This window comes from Epinephelus fuscoguttatus, linkage group LG6, assembly GCF_011397635.1.
Source record: "Epinephelus fuscoguttatus linkage group LG6, E.fuscoguttatus.final_Chr_v1".
NCBI lineage: Eukaryota > Metazoa > Chordata > Actinopteri > Perciformes > Serranidae > Epinephelus > Epinephelus fuscoguttatus.
In genome coordinates, this window is record NC_064757.1 from 5596268 (window position 1) to 5619822 (window position 23555).

General features: G+C 39.7%; 1 protein-coding gene across 4 annotated transcripts in view; it reads right to left on the bottom strand.

Moving 5' to 3' along the window:
• Positions 1–23555, bottom strand: part of pdzd2 (PDZ domain containing 2) — a 108145-nt gene that overhangs the window by 26936 nt on the left and 57654 nt on the right. For all 4 annotated transcript variants that reach the window (XM_049578750.1, XM_049578751.1, XM_049578748.1 and 1 more), the window contains exons 7-17: positions 23379–23531; positions 18405–18504; positions 17882–18030; positions 15619–15738; positions 5379–5493; positions 5190–5263; positions 3967–4189; positions 2167–2284; positions 976–1108; positions 625–712; positions 334–437 (exon numbers count right to left, since the gene is read on the bottom strand). In XM_049578750.1, the coding sequence (XP_049434707.1) occupies positions 334–437; positions 625–712; positions 976–1108; positions 2167–2284; positions 3967–4189; positions 5190–5263; positions 5379–5493; positions 15619–15738; positions 17882–18030; positions 18405–18504; positions 23379–23531 (1377 nt within the window). The remainder of the gene's footprint in view (positions 1–333; positions 438–624; positions 713–975; positions 1109–2166; positions 2285–3966; positions 4190–5189; positions 5264–5378; positions 5494–15618; positions 15739–17881; positions 18031–18404; positions 18505–23378; positions 23532–23555) is intronic.

Sequence of the window (23555 nt, forward strand, 5' to 3'; positions counted from 1 at the left end):
TGTTATTATTTGGGATCAGAAAAAACTATTCATAATAACAATAATAATAATACCACTATTAGTATTATTATTATCATTATTATTATCATTATTTCAGAGCAGAAGTTATGCACATAGTATGTCCTCTATCATCCCAAGTCACAGTTTGGTTTTTTTGTTGGAATGAGGGCTCAGTGAGTGCCTGGGTGAGCGATTAATACTAATGTATTTGTATTAATATTTTTTTTGCCTTCTCCAGATTTCTGCCTAACTTGGCTTTAAGAGCAATGAAACTGAACATAGCATTGTGGGTGTACGAAATAAGCAACAATACAGTGTTGTGTGAAAACTTACCCTACTGGCAGGCTCCAGGAATCTCTTCATTGTCCAGCTGAGAGCAGGGGAACCTTCTCCCTGCTTGTCCTTTGCTGTTGGGTAGGGACTCTTACAGGACACACCTACAGATTACAAGCAAGACAGATCAGATACCCCGAGCCATGCTGCTGAACTTTCTTTCAACAGTTAGCTGAAATATGGTGCTCATATTGTAACTTGGACACCTGTAAAATGACTGCAGTGCAGGAGTAAACAAAAGAAGAGAAAATAAAAAATGTAACTACAGGTAAAAAAAAAAAAGAGTCACACCTTGGGAGTAAGACGAGTGCCTGTTCTTGCTCATTTTGTCCCTGTGCGTGGATCGAGCTATGATGTGATCCATCTCCTGTTCTGATACCTGAGAAAAGACAATGAGATGCAAGAGCTTTATCAAAGCTGGAACAATACAACGCTGACAACTACAAAAAAAAAAACAAAAAACAACACAACACAACAGTAATTAAGGCATCTTCATCCATATCCATCTGCCAGTTTAATATGCAACTCAGTTTTATATAATATGTGTAGTAGGGGGTCACTATTCCATCGCTGTTTGAGCCAAGGGGTCCTTGGCCTGAAAATGTTGAAGAATCTATAAAAAAGAGACAGACATCCTCTTACCTTAGGGTTAGGGTGTCTGCTTATAATGAGACTGACAGGTCCAGGGCCACATTCACTGAGGATGGCATAGGCCTCACTGAGAGCAGCGTGACGGAGACTAACTGAGTCCACCTCCAGAATCTGATCTCCACGACTGCACAGAGGAGCACAGGCATTAGCACAACACTATCAAAGACCTCTCTTTGACCCAACTTAAATGCACACATGTACATTCATATGTAAACATAGAGTGCACCGGGAATGAGTCCTAAAACCCATAACTGAGCAACATGGTTCCATTGTCTTTGAGTCAGCAGGTTTTTTGAATGGGTTTTTGGTTAGATGCCTGAAAGAAGGTCTGTGGTTATCACAGGCTGAAGAGACTTTCATGGTTTGTTTTACAAGATAAAATATGTCAGTAAATATCCCACTTGTGAACTTTGAAGCTTCTATGTATCTTTTAAAAGGCAGTTGCTCAGAAGTGGCTAAATGAGACTACAGAACGTCATCATGCTGAGCTGCACCCAAAACAGCTTCACAGTCTTGTTATGGTGGTGACGTACGATCATGCGACAGTATGTTTATAGCCTAATGTTAGCTATTTAATTCTGGCGACTGGATTTAGGCTTCCATAATTGTGAAAATGATGCTCATTTGTGAAGATTATCTTGATGAACAAAACGTGTAAGTATCCGGACGATGCCATGCTAACTTCTGCAACGGCCTTCAGAAAAACATCATCCCTTGAGCATTCTATCACATGACCAATAAAATACTTTTCAATCAATGAGTTCATATAAAAATAATCTGCTTATCTAGTATCTTGGCATCAGTGTGACTTCATATTAACTTCGGTTGCCGGTTCGATCCCGGGTGTGGGAGCCCTTCTGTGCGGAGTTTGCATGTTCTCCCCGTGTCAGCGTGGGTTCTCTCCGGGCACTCCAGCTTCCTCCCACAGTCCAAAGACATGCAGATTGGGGACTAGGTTAATTGATAACTCTAAATTGTCCGTAGGTGTGAATGTGAGTGTGAATGGTTGTGTGTCTCTGTGTGTCAGCCCTGTGATAGTCTGGCAACCTGTCCAGGGTGTACCCTGCCTCTCGCCCGATGTAGCTGGGATAGGCTCCAGCCCCCCCGCGACCCTCAAGAGGATGAATGAATGAATGAATGCATCCACCAGTTTCAATTCAAAGATGACCCTGATGTTTGTACCTGAGCCTGCCGTCCATCTTTGCAACAGATCCCAGTGCCAGGCTGTGGATGTAGATACTAGGAGCAGAGTTCTCCAGGGTCAGACAGCAAACCCCAATCCCAAGACCAACACCAGGCTCTAAAAAACAAATTAGCCATCATTGCAAAAATCGCACAAGACCTCTGTCTAAAGTTTGACAGCTAACGAACATATGTAATTCATATTGGGATATTATTACAGCCACAACAAGCAGTCATGAATTCACTATACAAAAGCATGAGGACATACTGTCCTCATCAAAATCTACAGCTTACAATGATATTTAAATCGCAGGGTTCTTGCACATTTTTACCAATGAATTTTCTAAACTTTTCCATAATATTGGGCCTACATGGTGATACAGCCATACATTATTAAACACACACTTCCCAGGTATTTATGGATAAGCAAACTGCTAGTGCTACTTATCTATACTCAATCATTAGACATTCAAAGAGTTGCATATGCCCAATAGACCAGAGCGACACATACAGTCACTTAGCAAAACAAGGCCCGCCCCTTTTAGGGTGAACTGAAAATCATATAGATGTCAATGCAATTTGACATCTGTTTGGGTTATAATTTTGACATGTTTGTATGCATTTATGTCTAATAATTGATTCGTGATCTTGCCTGAACCTAAGCATATACATGCCTTAATAAATGAAGGTTGATCAGTGTCATGTCTCTTCAGTCTTCCCAGGTCCAAGTGGATCAATGACCCAACATGGTGGCCTGACATTATAGATGTCCAGATCACGATACTTAGAGATTCAATCAAATATGAATATGTGATTGAATCACTATTTATCCTTAGGCTACATTATGTCTGTAAATAACCAACCTGTTATTAGCAAACTGTCTGATCTAGGCTGAGATTTTGTTGAGATGCTTTTATACTGTATGGCTGTACTGCAGCAGCCTCCCACTATAGCAAACGTTAGCCATCCATCAGTAGTAACTGTCATCAGCATCATTTAGCAATTTACCACACTGACAGTGAATATTCACATATCTTATGTGCCTCAGATGTCAATGTGTAAGCCCTGGTAAACCTGCTACACAACAACTTTTTGGCATTTTCCTGTTTCTCTCCTAATGTGACAGCATGTTTCTTTCCCAAAAGGGGGTGTGGCCTTGGTGATGAAATGATCCCAGTCTGGTCTATGTGTATTATTTGATACTAATGACAGTCATGCAGCACAGCACTAGATCTGAAATTAGTTGTATAAGGGATGTATTTGACATAATGTCAGACATGTTTGGGGATTTTTATGAACAGATATCAAACCTAAACCAAAACAATGCATATTTAATTTTTGTTCCAAAATATTCTGTTAATTCCAAACCATAGTAAAATAGTTTTTCTTATTTCAAAACTTTTTGAGACATTTTATGACTGTAATAGTGCTCTTCCAACTTCTGTTTCAACATGAAAAATGCCAGCTCCATTTTCTAGTCTCCTAGTTCCTAGTAAGAATTTGACTGAACCCCATCCAACATGTTTGGGATCAACTGGAACTCCGTCTGTGAGCCAGACCTGATCACCCAAGATCAGTGCTTTTTCTATAGCTCCACTGTCTTTATGTCTGTGATTGATTTTAGCTGTTTGTAATGCATCTTGTGATACTGCTTGTTGGTTTGACATGTGTATAAATACAACACAAATTCACTGTTTGTCTGTGTCAGACACCAGCAGGACCTCTCCAAACAATAAGTGAAGTGAAAGCCAAGGGCTGGTATCTGAATGTATCTTGGGGTTCTCCATCAAGACAGCCAACCTTTATTAAGCGTGACTTCCATGATGATGCAGTCTTTTGGACCAGGACCGGGGCCCTTGTGGCCATCAGCCTCTTCAAACCCTGAGGGGACAGGTGTTCCTCCACTGGTGTTGGAGTTGGGTGAGCTGGAGCGGCTCAGGAGGGTGGGGGTTGGACAGGGTGTCAAGCTGGGACTGCGTAAACGAGTTCGAATCGTCAGTGTCACAACACCTTTCTTCAGTTGCTGTTGGAAGAATAAAAATCAGGTACAACATTAAGGAAGTAAATATGAAAATGGTCTTAGTTTAAACCTTTAAAAAATGCAAAGAGTAAAATAAAAAAAAAGCTTATTTCAACAAGTCCTTGGTCTTTTCACCCAAAGACATGATCAAATCAGTTCACTTGCCCACACTGTGAGCAAAAAAAGAAACTTAATAAATTAAATTAGTCAAAAACATTCTTTTGTCTGAAGGAAATACATACAGTATTTCATTTCGATAAATAATGAAGAAATGTAAAAGTTTGACTTTCTTCAGCTTTTCATGTCTGATTCAAAGCTACACCTGGGAACTTAATGAAAATAACTTTTTGACAAATTTGCTTAAACTGTCACTATATCTTGACAGTAGTGCATGAGACAGATAACCTGTGAATAAAAAGTCATGTTCCTCCTCTAATGACATTTGCAAGAATCTACCACGGCTCATGCAAAACAACCAATCAGAGCTGAGTAGTCTCTAACGCAGATGTCAGTCAGTGCTTGTGAACTGCTGTCCAACTTTTTTTTTTTTTTTTTAGATATTTTTTGGGCATTTTTAGCCTTTATTTGATAGGACAGACAAGCATGAAAGGGGGAGAGAGAGAGGGAGTGACATGCAGCAAAGGGCCACAGGCTGGATTCGAACCCAAGCCGCTGTGGCAACAGCCTTGTACATGGGGCGCCTGCTCTACCACTAAACTACTGACGCCCCTGCTGTCCAACTTTTAAACTAGACAGTGCTTATCAAATTGTGTGACAGTTTAGTGGTAAAATAAGAAAGTTGGTGTTTGCAGTGCTTGGGTTTCACTTGACTGTTTTTTCAATATGGCAGTCAGGTCACAAACAGACAGACAGATCTGTCCCTTGTAATACTGTGTGGACACAGTGGCAGTTTCTGCAAATCTGACAAAAAGAAGTTTAAAGTTACCGACTACAGCTTTAACAGCACTGTTCAACAGAACTTATCTTCAATCATACAGTCTACCTTGAAGGTCTGGATGGCCTGTTGGTGTGTGAGTCCCTGCAGAGAATCTCCATTCACCTCCAGAATCTCATCTCCTTCACAGGGAAGCACAAATGTAAATGTTGAGCACAGTTTCTCTTATGATACATTTTACTTTCCAACATAATCTCTTAACTCCATTCAGTAATACAGAATTAAAGAAGTGATTACCCTCTTTCAGTCGTCCATCAGCTGCTGCAGCTCCATGAGGGAAGATGGTCTTGACAAAAATCCCCATCTGACCACGTGCTGAGTCTTGCCCACCAACAATACTGAATCCTAGGCCCTGTAGAAATTAGATCTCAATTAACACTAGAACCACCGGGGGTCGCTGTACACCTAAAACTGTGAACAGGTTAAATTGACCTGCTACTGGAATGCATTTATTTTTGAGGTACAAGATGTTGTAGAATAAAATAATGAACCTCATCACCCATTTATTTATCACTCTATCACACATGGGTGTATAACTAGATGCCACAGCTGTAGTGACAATATTACTAGAAATATATAATAATAAACTTGCACTGGAAATGTCTAATGCCTGATGTACATCCATAAATCTTTTTCTCTTGTCCACAGCGAAGGTTAGCCTATGACCTATGATGCTGCTCCATCACACATAGTTGACAAAATGCTTTGCCACAGCAGCATAAAATGTTTATCTAAATGTGCAAAATGAATGGTGGGGAAATGAATCCATGTTTCTTATAGGTATAAGTGGACTTTTTTTTTTTTTTTTTTTTAAATCTGGCTTTATCTTGAGAATTCGTAACAATAAAGTGTGCTTCATGACACACTTTAAGAAAAAGTCACAGACTGGGCAACAAAGCAACACACAGTTAAAATACAGCTGCAGGTAAATTTTATCAGTTGGTAGGTCTAGCGTTAATGTCTGAAAGGACTAACAAAGTCACAGCAGTCAGTGTTTATTGATTTTGTTGTTGTTTTTTTTCCAGACAACTACTTTTGGGATTCTGTTTTCTGGTAGGGACACAAGAGAGAAGGGGAGAATAAAGATCAGAGGTTCTGCCCTACAAACTGGGAACTGCCCATTGATTAGACAGCCCATTGGTTCGACATCCCATTGTTCCGACCATATTAAACCCATTGTTCCGAAGTCTGTTCCGAAATCATCATGATGCCCTGTGGTTAAGGTCTGGTTAGGTTTAAGGACAAAAACCACTTGGTTAGGGTCAGGAAAAGATCATGGTGTGGGTTAAAATGAAAAAGAAAGTGACAAACACATAAGCTGTGAGCCTGCTCCGCCTCAAGCCGGTCGTGGCGTACCATACGCCCGCTGCGAGCCGTTCAGCACCGCGGACAGTCGGACTAATGGGATGTCGAACCAATGGGCTGTCGAACCAATGACATGGACCCCTACAAACTTACATTTCATGCTACCTAATACAGGGTTTTCCTGTATAGAGAATTAAGAGGCGGCAGTCTCTGTCAAATTTTGTCCTGCCCCCAGCTATCTACAAAACTCTGACGTAGGTCATGACAGAAAATACTCTTTTAAGTGTTGCACTTAATGGATTTATCTCATTTGTAACTGCAATTGTGTTAGTAAACAGATGTAGTGGTCAGTGGCGTAACAGAATTATGACGGGCCCCAGTGCGCACTATTATGATGGGCCCTAGTGCATGCTATCTTGCATGTATTGTCATTATACAAATAGAGACTTGACATTGGACAACATTAACATACATATTACGCAGAAATCATCACTACTTACCTAAAAAAAAAATATCAAAGAAAGTAAGAACTGTGTAGTTTAATAGTTTTTAGACTTGATTTATAGATTTTATAGCTTATGTAGAAAAACCATACAGTTTAGTTTTTTTAGCTAGTTAGTTAGTTGGCAGCAGTTTATTTTTTAACATATAAGTAGCAAATAAACCAAAACAAGTTCCTGGGAGTGGGAGGAAGTACAAACTTATTTAGTCCCCCCCTTCTCCATATATCAATAATAGTCAATTATGTAGCTCTCTATTAATTTAAAGTTGTACAATAGTTGATTTTCCTAGGGTGTAAATAATTATGAAAATACTTTAAAAGTTCAAATTTATATTATAATAATAATATTAAAATAATATTATCTTTATATCCTTATCCAGTCATAAGAGATATTTTTAGCTTTGTCAAACTATGTATATCCAATCCAATCCACTTTATTTATATAGCACATTTTACAAACGGAGGTTTCCAAAGTGCTGCACAGAAACAGAAATAAAATACTAAGTGTATATATAAAGATAAAAAAAAAAGAAAGAACAACAAGAAGAAAACAAATTGGAGGGAAAAAAATCAAACAATTACACAATTCCTAAGCAGCCAACCCCACAGAACAAATACTAACAGAAATTAGAGAAGCCAAATTCCAACTCAACAATATAATCAATAAAAAGACACAATTCATGTTACAGAAACTACAATATAGTCATTTTGAATGTAATGATAAATCCGGCAAATACTTAGCAAATCAGCTTAAAATCAATTATCTCAACTGTCAAAGATTCAACAGGGAACATTACTAGCGACCCGCAAATTATAAGCAACATCTTCAGATAATTCTACTCTGAGTGATACAGTGACAACAAGAAAAAAACTTAACAGAAATAGACAACTTTTTAGATGGCATCACACTACCCTCACTAATTAATGACCAAGCAGACACCCTAGACTCCCCATTAACATCCACAGAATATGAAAAAGCACTAAAAAAACATGTCAAACAATAAAGCCCCTGGACTAGATGGATTTCCCACTGAATTTTATAAACACTTCTGGCAAACACTATCACCACTATTCACTAGAATGGCAGACGAGACTAAAAAAAAAACCAAATCCATCCCTTATCATATGAACACAGCACTAATCTCAGTTTTACTCAAACCAAATAAGGATCCAACTGACAGCACAAGTTATATTTCTTTAATAAACACCGATATCAAAATCATTAGTAAAGCACTAGCAACCCAAATTGAATCAGTAATTTCAACACTAATTCACCCAGACCAAAGATGCAGATGACATACTTTTATTCATACAAAACCCAGACAGATCAGTCAAAGAACTTATCAAAACCATCAATACATACTCCAATATTTCTGATTACACAATAAACTGGAATAAATCCACCATCTTACCAATAAATGGAGATAGCTTTCATACTATGCCACAAATCCCCCATTTACCACCCACTGGTTACCACTGGTAACATCACCTATCTAGGCACAAAATTCTCCTCCGCTGTCAGAGTTATTCCACCTGAACTTCACACCATTAAAAACAAAAGAAGATGATTTAAACTGATGGATGACACTACCACTTTCCATTATAGGACGCATAGCAACAATAAAGATGATGATATTGCCAAGAATCCCAATCCAACCTACAGTAAAATGGTTTAACACACTGGACACATTAATAACAAAATTTTAATTGGAATTTGAATTTAATGGGATTATCTGAATCAGACAAATGCACTCATTGTACACTTACTACAACTGACAACTACCTCCACGCACTCTGGTCATGTCCACCAATACAACATTTCTGGCAACAAGTAATCACCACACTGTCCCAATTGCTTAGCATTACCATTCCATTACCCCCCTCTCTATGTATACTTGGTGATCTAAATACAATTGATGTATGTCCAAACCAAATCATAACACCACTTCTTGTGGCCCTAACTATCACCAAGGAAACAATACTACTTAACTGGAAAAACAGGAAAAAGTCAATATCTCACAATGGTCAGATCTCCTAACACAACACATATCACTGGAAAAACTATCAGCTTTGCCAAAAAAACCCAACTTGAACAATTTGATAAAATAGCAGCACTGTCCTTTTTGCCGGTGAGCTGATGCCACAATACAATACAATATAATACGGATAAAAAAGTAAACACAATTGTGTAGCTAAGGGAAGGGAAGGGAGGGGAAGGAAAATAATTTTTGTTGTTTTGTCTCTCACAGTCTGTGGTTTCTCCCCAAATTTATCTGTTTTTGTTTGTTTTGTCTTTAAATATCATGTTCCATATATAGTAAACTGTTATCAGTGAATTGAATTGTTTGCAGTTGTGCTACTATTGCCTCCAGATGTGGAGTAGTGAATTCTTTCAGTGTTTCATGGTTGTGTGTAGGAGGTTTGTTACCTTCCAGTCCAGCTTATGTTGATCATGGGTATTTGTCCAGCTCATTGATATTTCTTACTATCAACACTTTGACCTCCTCTGGTATCCCGTTAAGCTTGATGAATATTTTGCAGTTTGTGGTCCAGGTGTGTTGAATTTTTTTCTGTTTCTTCAGGTAGCATGCTTTTTAGCGATGTCTGCATTGTGCTTTGTCAGGTGCTCACTGATGAATACAATGGTACCTTTGAGTATCCTCCTGTTTTAGCAATGCAATCTTGTGTTTTCTTTTAACAAACCTTATGATAACAGCTGGTTTGTCACTGGCGTTTCTCCTGGGCAGAGGGTGGCTTCGATGTTATCACAGTCCATCTCTATCCCCCTGGACTGTAAGAAAATAGTGACCTGCTGCTCCATAGAGCTAACAGCCAGTTCCCCGGGCTCTTCCCTGGTGTCAACTGTCACCATCTGAGCATACGATTGGGGTTTAATGTGGAGCCCAGTGATGATACCATCATTCATTCTTGTGTACTGGTCCAGGTCAGCGACCCTACTTTCCAGGTAGGCGAGCCTCTTGTCCTTCTCTGCACTGTGGATGCAGAGAGCTTTGACCTCCTTGACCAGCCCCAGGACACCTTTCTGCTGCAGCCTGAAAGCAAAGATTCCTTCTGAAAGAAAGTACAGCAACTTTCTAATGTTGTCGACCTCCTCAGCCTACGGTACCTTCTTCGGACCCATGTTTGTCAGGTTGTGCTGGTTGTTGTTAGGGACATCAGCTGTTAGCACAGTCAGCTATTAGCTTAGCGGCTAGTTAACTGGTCAGCAACTAGCTCCATCCCCGCTCTTTCAGTTTGTATCCAAAATCAGCGTGTTTTTTTTTTTTTTTTTACCAGGCGGAGGTCACACCGAGGGTTAAGCACTCAATCCACTGTCTGTAATCCAAAATCGAAAAAACTGGGAAAGCTACTGACTATTTAAAAAAATAAAAAAGTAAACCATGACGTTGATATTTTTGCCTTTTTGAGGACATAGCAAATGGCATTTTTTTAAACTTAGAGCATTCTTTTTTATCATTACTCTTTGAACACGGGTATATATTCAAGGTGGCAGTCCGAATCACTTGCAAGGGCCTGCCTTCTCTATGGGCCCCTCCACCCCATGGGCCACAGTGCAACTGCATTGCCTGCACTGTCTATATTTACGCTCCTGTTGGTGGTGCTATCATAATGAGCAGAGTGCAAAGGGAAAAGCGCTGCCAAATTTTTAAAACAGGTGACTGTGATTTGGTTAGCAACTATCGCCCTATCTCTATTCTGCCTGTGTTGTCAAAGGTGCTTCAAAAGGTTGTGGCAGCACAGGTTAATGAACACCTAGAAACCAACCAACTCCTTCATCCTCAACAATCTGGTTTTTAGACCAAAACATTTAACTGAAACTGCAAATTTTTTTTTTCATTGAAAGTATAAAGCAATCTCTTGACAGTGGTGATGTTGTGGGGGCAGTGTTTCTAAACCTTAAAAAGGCTTCTGACACTGTCAACCATAACCTAATTCCCGTCTAGGTTAAAATCTTTCGAATTTTCTAAAGAAGCAGTTGAATTGGTTTGAGTCCTATCTTCAGAATAGAGAGCAGTGTGTAAAAATTGACCAAGAAAAACCCTCTTTTTTAAACAATAGAATGGGGATTCCACAAGGATCAATTCTTAGTCCACTGCTTTTTATTAATGATTTACCCAAAACCTGTCCGGAGGCCGGCTTCCAGCTTTATGCAGATGAAGCAGTCATTTATGCTCCTGCTAAGTCACCTAGCAAGGCCGCAAAGACAGTGGCTGGAACACAATAATCTCATTTTGAATTTAAATAAAACTGTGTCAATGTGTTTCTCTATAAGGAAACCAAGCTCACATGAAAGTTTAAATGTTAAGATAAAGAATGAAGAAATACAAGAGGTCAATGAATTTAAATTCTTGAGAATAGTTTTAGATCCACAGCTTAAGTTTGATAAACACATAAAGAAAATCACAAAAACTGAAGAGCAACCTTAACTGTTTCAGATGAATTAGGCATTATATACCAACTCAAGCAGCTCAGATCTTCATGCACTCCATGATTTTTTCTCATGTTGCATATTTGACAGTATGGGCTCAAGCCTCACCTTCTACAGTAAGCAATATTTCCACATTATACAACAAGGTTCTGAAAATAATGGATTAAAAAAACATCTGGTGGCATCATTGCCATATACTAAAAAAATGCAATCTTATGAGTTTTGTGCATTTGTGTTTTCTTAAGTTAGTATTCAAATGTATAAATAACCTTGTTCCTGAACCTCTTCACAGATATATTCAAAGACAAGACAGTAACAGAGTAACAAGAAGCACAGTGGAGGGAAACTGCAAAATTCAATACTGTAAAACCACTTTTGGGCAGTCAGCTTTCTCAATTAAAGGCTGTAAACACTGGAACTCATTACCAACTGAAATAAAATCAATGACTAATCTGAAAACCTTCACAACAAAAGTTAAGTGTTGGCTTAAAGCAAACCAGAGCTGTACTAATTTTTAGAGTGTTCTAGTTTAAGCAGTTAAAGCAGCTCTAACCTTTCTTGCATTTCACACAGCAAAAATGTGAACATCCACAACTCCCGCTTCCCTCCAAAGTCCCATCCTACTCCTCCTGAAACTCCACCTCCCTCCAAAGGCCTACTCCCTGCTCCTCCATTACGTCCTCATTATGTCTATGATAGACGTAGGCGTTGGCATGGTAACGTTAGATACATGGAAGAGGAGGGTGAGTGTAATGTTACAAATGCATCCCTGGAGTTTTAAAACTCAACTGGAGTCAGTGATGACTGATGAGTTTTAGAATAAGGTTACAGTGCTAACATTAGATAGGAGCATTAACGTTACTAGTAAGTGGAAATGCACAAGGAAGATAACGTTAATGTTTCAGAGGCTACGCTACAGTAGGCTAACGTTAGCCATTAGCAACTGGATGCTGTGTTGTCATATATAACATCATGAACTGAACTGAACTTCCTTATTTGTCATTTTTATGCGCAGCACAAAAAAACAAACTGACATTTCGCATAACCCAAGCAAAAAGAAACAAAACATTTAAAAACAATTTGTGCATCATATAAGAAAGAACATGTAGTGCAATATTAAGATGAAAAGGGTTGACATTTCACAGTCAAAAACTCAATATCCTGAGAGCAGAACTGGGAGATCCTCTCCATATCACAGCACCATGAATTGTTTGTGTATACACCACGGAGCTTACCAGATGATGCAGACTCCCTGTCTGCACTATGTAGTGTTAGCCTCCTTAGCTCAACACCGGCGTCTTAAATGTTACCATTCATCCATGTCTCAGTGAACACAAGGACGCAACAGTCCCTCACTCCTCAGTGAGTGAATCTCTGTCGTCGGATGTAATCCATTTTGTGTCTAGCGAGCCGACGTTCGCTAGAAGGCCGCTGGGATCAGCTGGTTTGATGGGGTTAGCTGTTAGCATAGAGCTAATCCCTCCACGCTTACCCCACTTCCGCATCCTGTCACAGCACTGCTGGCTCCAGGCGAAACCATGGTCATCTCAGGTTACTAGTTTATATCCACAAGCATCCCTGTTACTAGCATATTTGTTGTCTCACAGACTCTCACAGGGGTGGAGAATGTGTGGGGGAGATATTACGCGAGCGCTCACGTCAGTCAGAGGCCTCCATGTGGGGAAGACAGACAGGACAGGAGAAAACTCCGACCAATCATTGCGTTCAGTCCGAATGCAATGATTAGTCGGAGTTTTCTTAGAACCATATGAGAATGGTATAATTATGAGTTTTCATCTCTGGTGGAATTCACTTACATTTTAGTGTGCCATCAGCTTATTAATAGCATTTTAACCTAAACAAAGAAAAGTGTAAAATTTCCAGAAAGGTAAGTGTTGCTTTAATTTGTATTGGTTTGTAAGAATTGTTTTTTGTTTGTTTCTCTCTTCCTATTGTTGTATAGAGTTGTGATGATTTTGAACTTAATTTTGCAGGCTAAGTTGTATTTGTATATGATTATTTGTATAGGGTATTGTGAGTTTGTATGCTGTATTTGTTTTAAAAGCCCAACTAAGGACATGAGTTGAAAATTAGCTGTAGCTGTAACTCTATATGCAGCACATCAGGTTCATGCTTCGTGATGAAACTATGTTAACTGCATTGTCCCTATTAAATAAATAAATTCAAATTCAAAACTGCCAAAGAGGGAGAAAAGAGCCATCCAAAGTCTTTGCCACCACAACAAAACAAAACAAAAAAAAAAAACACTAAATAAAACAAGACTTCTTTTCCCTACTGATTGATAACAGATACTTATCACCAGTTAGAGTATGTAAATGCTGTAGTAAATGGTAGTCAGAGTTGGCATTTGTGAACGCTGCTCTGTGTGCCTCTTGTGGGTCCACTCCATTTCAGTGTGCCAGTGCACCACACGCAACAGCCTAATGGCGAGGCCAGGTATAGCCATGGTAGCTTAAATAGTAGATAAATTATTGCCTCCAATTAGGCCACAATGTATTAAAAGCTGTATTTTTTATTTCATTCAATTATAAATCAATTATTAGAACTCTTTAAAGACGTTGCTTGTAAAGTGTGTTTCCTTGAGCCAGTTGAGGGCATGGTACACATGTATGCATGTGCACATGATCAGAATGGTACCTCCTCTGTTTCATTTTGAGCCAGGAAAAACCCCGTAATAATACCTCCCTATCTGGAATCTTACAACACTGTGGTGTCGCTGCAGTGTATTTATATGAACTCACAGTCCTGCTACATGACCAAAACAAAATGAAACAGTGTTGCTCAGCAGCTGGGCTGGTGTGAGATATTGAGGATATTGAGGAGGCTGCTGTAAAGTCACGGAGAGGATGATGAGAGGATTTTTTAAGGAAAACTTGGATAAGAGATGGGGGATAATTATTTGTTTATTGACTTTTAAAAGTTTTTGTTTTATACACACAAAATAAAAACTGTGGTGTTATGCAATGCAGAGTGGAACACGGGTCATTGCAGTTTGCTTACTTTATGATTTTTGCATTCATTGTCGTTACATAATAGATATTAACATCCAAAAATATTCCTGGTGAGACCATGATGTCAATAACATCACCTTGTGCTAACTGGGACCCTCCATGTCTTAAAAGAAAATGCCACTGCAGGTTCATCTTTGATAAACACTGTAAAGGATGTAAAGGAGATTTTTTTTTTCACAATTTCTAGAAGCAAGACGATGCTGTCAAAAAACAGCAGAGTGGGTTGGACAGTCTAGGTGAACAGTGAGGATGACTGGTGTAGGAGTGTGAAGGAGGATTCTCTTGGTCGGCTCTGGAATGTCACATTTCCCTGCTGCGTGTTGCAGCTGTTTGCTGAAGCTTGAGCCTTTGCCTTATTCTGACAGTCAAAGATGCTGATGCTATTTTCTCTACTTCATCCCACACTGTCTATGAAGTCCACGTTATTACTTTTATGTTGTGTAATTTTCCTCCAATCTTCACCAAATTAAACACATCAACTTCCAAATGCACAGTACAGTATAGCCTCCTGAGTGATGATACCATCATTCATTCTTGTGTACTACTCCAGGTCAGCGACCCTGCTTTCTGAGATGGACTGACACAAAGTGGAAAAGTGTGCTGTTGTCTGACGAGTCCATCATAGACGTCTTGTCCTCTGGGCTAAAGAGGAAAAGACCCATCCAGACTGTTACCTAGTCAAAGTTCAAAGCCAGCAACTGTGATTGTATGGAGGTGTGTTAGTGCCCATGGCATCATGGGTAACTTGCATCTCTGTGAAGGCACCATGAATGCTGAAAGGTGCATACAGGTTTTGGAGCAACATATGCTGCCATCCAGATGGAATCTTTCTCAGAGACGTCCCTGCTTATTCCAGCAAGACAATGAGACACATTCTGCAAGTGTTCCAACAGCATGGCTTCATATTACATGAGTGCGGGGTACTAGACTGACCTGCCTGCAGTCCAGACCTGTCTCCACTGAAAATGTGTGGAGCATTGTGAAGTGTAAAATTTCACTTTCAAAACTACAACAATTAGTGTCCTCAGTTCCCGAACACTTACTGAGTGTTGATAAAAGAAAAGGTGATGTAACACAGTGGTAAACATGCTCCTGTGCATCTGTTACTGTGAGCTCACAAAACCAATACATACAGAAGTGCATTCTCAGAATTTTATTCATGCGTATGTGTCAAAGGAGTGCACTCACCTTTCCCTGGCCTTTCATCAGCACTATACTGGAGATAATGGATGGCTGTGCCAGTCGCCATGGAGACTCCACTTGGTTGGTGCTCAGGGAGCGGGCTGATTTCTTAATTATCTGATATTCCTAAAAGAGAGATTAATATAAAACAGCAAAACAGTCAAGACAAATCCTGTAAAAACATAAGTTATTTGTGCTGTGATGACATTCTTCCTATTTTTCACTGACTTCCTGTTTATTCTAATAACACATTTGTATTATTGCTTCATATTTTAGGACAACATCTGTTTTTTCTGTCTTTTTGTCACATTAAGGACTGATGCTGCAGCTTATGGTGGGAAATATGTATCTTGATGAATTCATTCAGCTCTATAGGGTCTGCGGGGATATCACCAACACAGCCAGTGAGAGTCTGTGAAGCTGAATATCATACCATTTTATTTAATTTCCTTTTCTCAATTAACCTCTCATTAACACAGCAGTTAGTGAAGCCCTCCTTGTCATTGTTGTCATGACAGTCAGGGCACAGCGAGTGACCAGGCTTTGATCTTGCTCTGTGTACGTGTGTGTAAGGGGGGGTGATAGTCATTGAAATACACGTGTGGTGTTCTAAGCAGTGCTACCTACCACCCTACCATGTGCATGTACATTCATCTACCTCTTTCAACCTTTTTTTTTTTAAATCAACACACATATGTGCTGGTGATTATGTTGCAGTATACATCCATGTCGGTCCAGACTTATTGAATATTTATTGTGATGACTTTTATAAGAATTCCATAAAAGCTACTACATGTATGTTTTGGTAAAACATAATTGTTTCAAACACATCTTTAACCTGGCAGCACAGATCTAAACAACCAACACAGCCAAGACAACCAAGATTAGTGTAACTTTTTCACTATCGGACCAAATGTCTCCCCTTCTGTTCCTGAGTTATAGTATTGAATAATGACCACGTTATGTCACAGTGAAGGTGATCTATAAAAATACACAAAATGTATATAAATTGTCATAACTTCATCATTTTATTCTGTTAGACATTTGTGTAAAGATATTTTTTGGGCATTTTTAAGCCTTTAATTGATAGGACAGACAAGTGTGAAAGGGGGAGAAAGAGAGGGAGGGACATGCAGCAAAGGGCCACAGGCTGGATTCGAACCCGGGCCGCTGCGGCAGCAACAGCCTTGTACATGGGGCGCCTGCTCTACCACCAAGCCACCGACGCCCCGGCAAAAAATTGTTTGTGAGGTCCCAGTGACCTTTGACCACCAAATTCTAATCAGTTTATCCCTGAGTCCAACCAGACGTTCCTGAGATAATGTTCAAGAGAATGAGACTGATGGATGGACAGACGGACAGACAGACCAATGAATGGACAACCCAAAAATAGAATGCCTCCAGCCATAGCTTTGGATCATAGTTTACTGAGTTTAGCAATTTAAGCCCTGTTTAATATTCCTCTTGTATCAATACAGCAACTTGGTGCATATAGGGTTCAGTCACTAATGTCAACATAATATGTTATACAGTATATATGATATATTCTGTATTACTAAAATATTCCTACTAATAGTATTTAGTAGTAGTAGTAGTAGTAGTCATATTTCTTGGCTTTAGCCATCATAAATAAGCTCAGTGGTGCACCGTAGCCTCACAGCTGGAAGAAAAGTGAATGATAGGTGTGATGATTGCTTCATGGTGGTTATTTTCTTTCTTTCTTTTCTTTTTTTTTTAAACAGCAGTTTATATAACAAAATATAAATCATGATGAACACAGAGGAACTCCTGCTCAGACTTTTTCAAAATTTAAGAACTTTGGACATCTTGGGAGAAATAAAGTGTAAATACAAGTGCCATGAAATATATGTTAGTGGAAGACACAATTGCAGTCAATGGGGTTTGCTAGAATGAACATTATATGGTCTTTTGTCCGATACCCCCAAATATCAGGCCATAAGGGTCTTATGTATTATAACCACTTGGCCTAGAATTTAATGAACACATTTTTCTGAAGATGAAGATATTTATGATATTTATGTTATGGAAAAGATTACTTCATATCTTTTCCATAACATGAATATAATTTACAATATTTAGCTACTCATACACTGTGGGGGGTTCAGGAAGCAACCAGTGCCTTGTGAAAACTTCCTTGCAAGCAGATATCAAAATATCAAACGTATATTTGTCACAGCGCTTTGCTTTAAAATCAGTGATGGTGGTTCTGAACCAGCTGTATGAAGAATGAGGTGATGCATTCACTGACCTGTCTCACTCCAGCAGTGTCTAGTTGTTGGGGTAACGAGTGTTTACGTCGACCAGGTGGAGGCTTCTCCAACACATCACAGCCACTCACACCATTCTCCACTAACAGCTCATCATCCTCACCCACTGACTGCAGGCGACTGCTTCCCCCTGAGCCAGGAACAATAATCAGGTCATTCCCCTGAACTAAGGTAGCAATTCTAAAAACCTGAAATGACATACTGAATGCAGAAACTGATACATTTAATGCATGTTAAATATGTACTGACAGCAATCTAGATAAGCGAATATTGTGGTCAGGAAAATACCAAACTCTAGCAGCACTGGTTGGAGCGCCACTATGGAAATAGAGCCCTATAGCACTCTATTGTTGATTCTATCTATCAACATGAAGAGGAGTACGAATCTAATTATTTCTTAAGTGTTAAGATGATGCGTATGCTGGTGTCGGGAATAGATGCACTGTTTCTATTCTGAAAGCCATTTTGATCTTAATGACAAACGTGTTTCTGTGAGGAACCTACCCTGGGATCGACTGCACAGCTTCATGGGTGTGGGGCTGCAGCAGGATCCTTTGGGTGCCTCTCCCTGAGTTTGTCCCTCTAGTTTTGCCGAGTTAGTCAACTGTAAGAACAAAACCACACAAATTTCAGTTAATCTCTTCTTAAACAAATGTGTGACGTCTGGTACTTTCTATGATTCATTAAACCAAGCAATATTTATTTTATTTGTCAATTCATAAACCATTTTCATTTAACATGACCTTTAGTTTGATAACATTCGACTTCTGTTGTGTACACTGCATATACTGTATTGACCAGGTTTAGGCAACCTTTGGTTCTGCGCTTTCATTTATCATAGGTGCAGGCCTAAAGTGATTCTTACATTCTCCAATTACAAAAATATGTAGCTGTGCACAAAAACAAAACAAAACAAAAAAAAAAAAAAAAAAAAAAAATTGTCAATTTCACAACTAAAATATGTGTTGTATGTCTATAACCAGGTGCCTTTTCGCAAAATTTTGCCTAACCTCTGTAGCGGTAGCTAGTAGGAATGGGAATCACCAGAAGTTCATAATACAATATTACCAAGATACTTAAGTCACAATTAAATATTATAGAGCTTGTAAGTCACGCCCCTTCCGGTAGACACCCGTGGGACCTCTAGGCTTGGAAAATATGACTGGGAGTAATGGAGAGAAAATTATTATTTTCTGGTCCCAGTCATTAAATGCCTTAGATTACACAAATGTTTTGTGAGGGTCTAAATAATATTTTTTCATGTTAAGAGTTTGACAGTTCATTGTATGATTCCTCAGTTAAAGGCTGTGGAAACAACGTAATGAGAAAGACTACATGTCGCCAATATGACGTCACGTCATCACACTTTCCCTCCACTTCTCAATTCACAGTGCTGCTGCTGCGTCTTCTGCCACGATCTACGGAGCCATTAGATCAAGATGCTGGTGTGCTGAAACTTTCCACATGTCCAGACTTGTAGTGGTTTTCGCCACGCTTAAGGCTTTTGTCCTCTTCTTGGAAGAAGGCGGTAAAGTGTACCAGAGACATAGCCATGTTTCCAGTGCGAGTGGTGACGTATATCATAGGCGTCGGGAGCAGCGAAGAGCTGTAGTCCACAAAGCGCTCTCACACAAAACCTAACAGTATCAAACTTCTTCCCGCTAAATTGTAGCCTTCTGTGCACGAAAAATTACATTAAAAATTCACAAACAACATATGTGAAATTGAAGGCACAATTCAAACGGGACCAGAAAATAATTTTCATCTAGCCATTGAAACACATTATGAGAAATCAATTTTTAAGCAGGAAATGGAAACATGCAACTTATGAGCTCTACTGCAATTTTATGTTGCGATATGCTGCTATATTACAATTAAATACTTTTTTTCAATTGTAAATTATGTCCCCAAAAGAAAACATCTGTTTTATTTGTTTTATCTAATAAGATACAGCTTTCAGCCTGTTCATCTCACCTCAGCCATTTTTATAGCAGCTAAATGTATCTTATGGACTAAAAAAGGAATGATTATATTATAATAGCAGGCTACTAAAAGCCGATTTGTTTTTGTGATATTAATAATTTATATAATGAAAAAATCGATACCTGGCACTGTCTGACAATACAATATTGCCACACAAAAATATCACAATACTATGCTGTATCGATTTTTTCCCCCACTCCTAGTGGCTAGTCTTACATTTACCTAGCTAGGCTAGCTGTAGACTCCACATCCCCCCAAAAAAGTCTCAGAAAAGAACTAGAATTACTGCCCCACAGTTGTATGCCTCCACATACCAGTCAAATTGTGGCTACAGCTGACAATACACCAGAAACATACACCCCCCCCCCCCCCCCCCCCAGTAGTGCAGAAGATCTATACAATCAGCAGGTTCAAGATAAGTGTCATCAATTAAGTATCTGACCAGATATCTCTCCTACTCTGAGATATGACATTGAGTAATGGCCAGAGAACATTATGTAGAACATTATGATGTCACAGTGAAGTTGACCTTTGACCTTTTGGACATCAAATGTCATCACATCATCATTTTATCCTATTAGACATTTGTGAGAAATTTTGTCATAATTACTGAATGAATTCTTGAGTTATAGCCAAAAACATGTTTTTTGAGGTCACAGTGACCTTGACCTTTGACCACCAAATTCTAATTAGTTCATCAGTCCAAGTGGATGTTCTTGCCAAATTTGCAGAAATTCCTTTGTGGTCTTCTTGAGATATTGCGTTCATGAGAATGGGACAGACGGACAACCCAAAAACATAATGCCTCCAGCCATGGCTAAAGTGGCCACCTCATGGTAAACACAATCAATGCTTATTTTGGTCTGTTAGTAATTTCAATGGCTTTAGGCTAAGTAGGCTGAATTACCCTCTCTATATGGCTCAGATATGTTTTTTCACTACTGGGAGATTTTTTTTCTTGCAAAAAATGACTTTTTTGACAGTGAAGGTTGCCGTCCCCTGGCATAGACCTATGATGTACGATTGCCAAATGAACATTTTGTCGCTGCTCTGTTGTACTGAAAGGAGTCTGCTGAGGTGTGACCAGGATGCACCTTCCATCTGGAAGAAAATTGGATGTGTTTAAATTGGAGTAGGGCCCAGGACAGACCAAACACACTGGAGGGATTATATATCCCATCTGGCCCAGGAACACCTCAGCATCCTCCAGGAGGAGATAAGAACAACAGCTGGAGGGAAATACGTTTGGCCTGCTGCCACAACAACCTCTGCCCAAATATCACACTGACCTCCAGCTGGCCATTAATTCTGCTTTGTGAGACAGGTTGCTGCTATCTACTAGATAGGAGTCGACTAATTTAACACACGGACACACACACCTCTGTACTTCTAAAGCCTACTTGTGGGCACCCTCTTTGACATAATGCATTCCCTCGCCCCTTAACCCTTACCTTTAAAAACTAAATTATACTTCTGCGTTGAATTGACATCTTAGCTATGGCATAGGCTCCACGTCGACGTAGAGCCTACACTGTAAACTATGCCGTAGCCTACGCCGTAGCCTGACGTGCACCTCCCCAGAGTTGTAACTACATGTCGCGGTGATGCAGACCTCCTGTCTGTTTCTCTATACTGACACCTTTTCCCTCAGTGGAAACAAAGCTTGTATTTACTTGTATTTCACCGATAACAAACAATAAATTGTGAAGACAGCAAAGCCTCCACTAAAATAGCATTATAAGTCTTGTCTGTGATTTATCCTTTAGGTATTTATACTTCGGGATTTATCCTTCTGCTTCATATGAGCAGAGGAAATCTCCATTGTCACTAGGCTAATTTATACAATGTAAAATGCCATAGGCTGGCGCTAATAACGTAAGCATGTTGTATTTCTTTGGAAAACGTGTTTAGTGTGACAGTTGTTTTGTTGGTGAATGTTACGAGTTGTAATGGAGCCAAATTGAGTGCCGTTACCTTTGTTAAATGTTGCTGTTGTCCCTGGTTTTATTTGAGAAGAGGGAAAGATCGCTAGTTGCTAGGCTTATTTATACAATGTAAAATGCCAGGGTCCATGTCATTGGTTCGACAGCCCATTGGTTCGACATCCCATTAGTCCAACTGTCCGCGGTGCTGAACAGCTCGCAGCAGGCGTATGGTGCGCTGCGACCGGCTTGAGGCGGAGCAGGCTCACGGCTTATGTGTTTGTCATTTTCTTTTCATTTTAACCCACACCATGATCTTTTCCTGACCCTAAACCTAACCAGACCTTAACCACAGGGCATCATGATGATTTCGGAACGGACTTCGGAACAATGAGTTTAATATGGTCGGAACAATGGGATGTCGGACCAATGGGCAGTTCCTAAAACGTTAGCATGTTGTATTTGAGAGGAAAATGTTTCCAGATAAAGACAAGTGTTTGTCTGTCAATGCTGCAATTTATAGTGAAGCCAATTTACGTACTTGTGTTTGAAATTGTCTCTATAAACCATACTTAATGTGTGATTTGAATCTAAACTTACTAAACAAACTAAACAGCACTTCACAGAAACCTCCACCGCCATCTAGCGTTTTGTAGGTCTAACTGCAGAGTGACACAGACACACCACCGCAGAAGTAAAACGGCAAAGGCGACATGTGTAGGCTACGTGCGTAGGGTCCATGCACAACCATAAATCCCCTGTTACCATCACAACTAAGTAACTAACCATACCCCTTCAGCCTGTTCTCCCAGACCGTCAAATGCTGATACTTTGTCATGCCCCTTGACACATGATATCAGTGCTAAAGGCACCCTTTGACATCTCTATGGCGGGTTTTCAGCTAACTTCTATGTAAACCCATCCACAGCAATATTTGATGCTCAGAGCAATTGATGTAGTATAAACAGCAAGAAAGTCTGTGTAGGGCTGAAGGGAGGGAAAGTAAACAGGTCAAACAAACACAGACTTTCACCCAGAAGAGACAACTGCTGGTGTCCTGTGTGAAAAGCAAAGTCAGTGCTGTTTAAATGCAAAGTCAACACTGTTGTAACGTGATGTGACGTGACATAGCCTAATGTAACTCATGTCCTTCCATCACATACTGACATCACTCAAGTGATGTATTTAAGTCATGTTGCACACTTATTTTTACCCAAAACATGATGTCCCTTCTAAACCTAACCAAGTAGTTTTGTTATCTTAACCTAACCACAAGCATTTAACAACTTCTACCGCATGTTACAGCGAGTTTCATCCAGGAGACAGCTGTTCATCACATACAGATATTAAAGGATGTGTCTCATAGAGACAGCAAAGGAGACCCTTGATGCTGAATGCATGAGAAAACGTGGGTATACTGTATGCTGACCTGGGATGAGACCATGTTGCCTGATTCTAAACTCAACTTTAAAATCAGGCTATTACCCAAACAGGACTTTGATGGTCTGTCCAAAGGTGAATTTTGTCACTCACACAGACATGAAACCATAATGCATGTAATGTATGTGTGTACCAGGTAGGAGTTCTGTAAACTGGTGCTGCAGTTGGAAGTCTGCTGGGAGGGAGGGGGGGCAGTATGAGACAGGGAGGAGAAGGAATTGCAGGTGCTGACTAGGTCCGGCAGACTGGTGGATGGGAAGCGTTCAAAACCAACGTCTGACTCCTCCTGCAGGGACGGACAGAAAGTTTA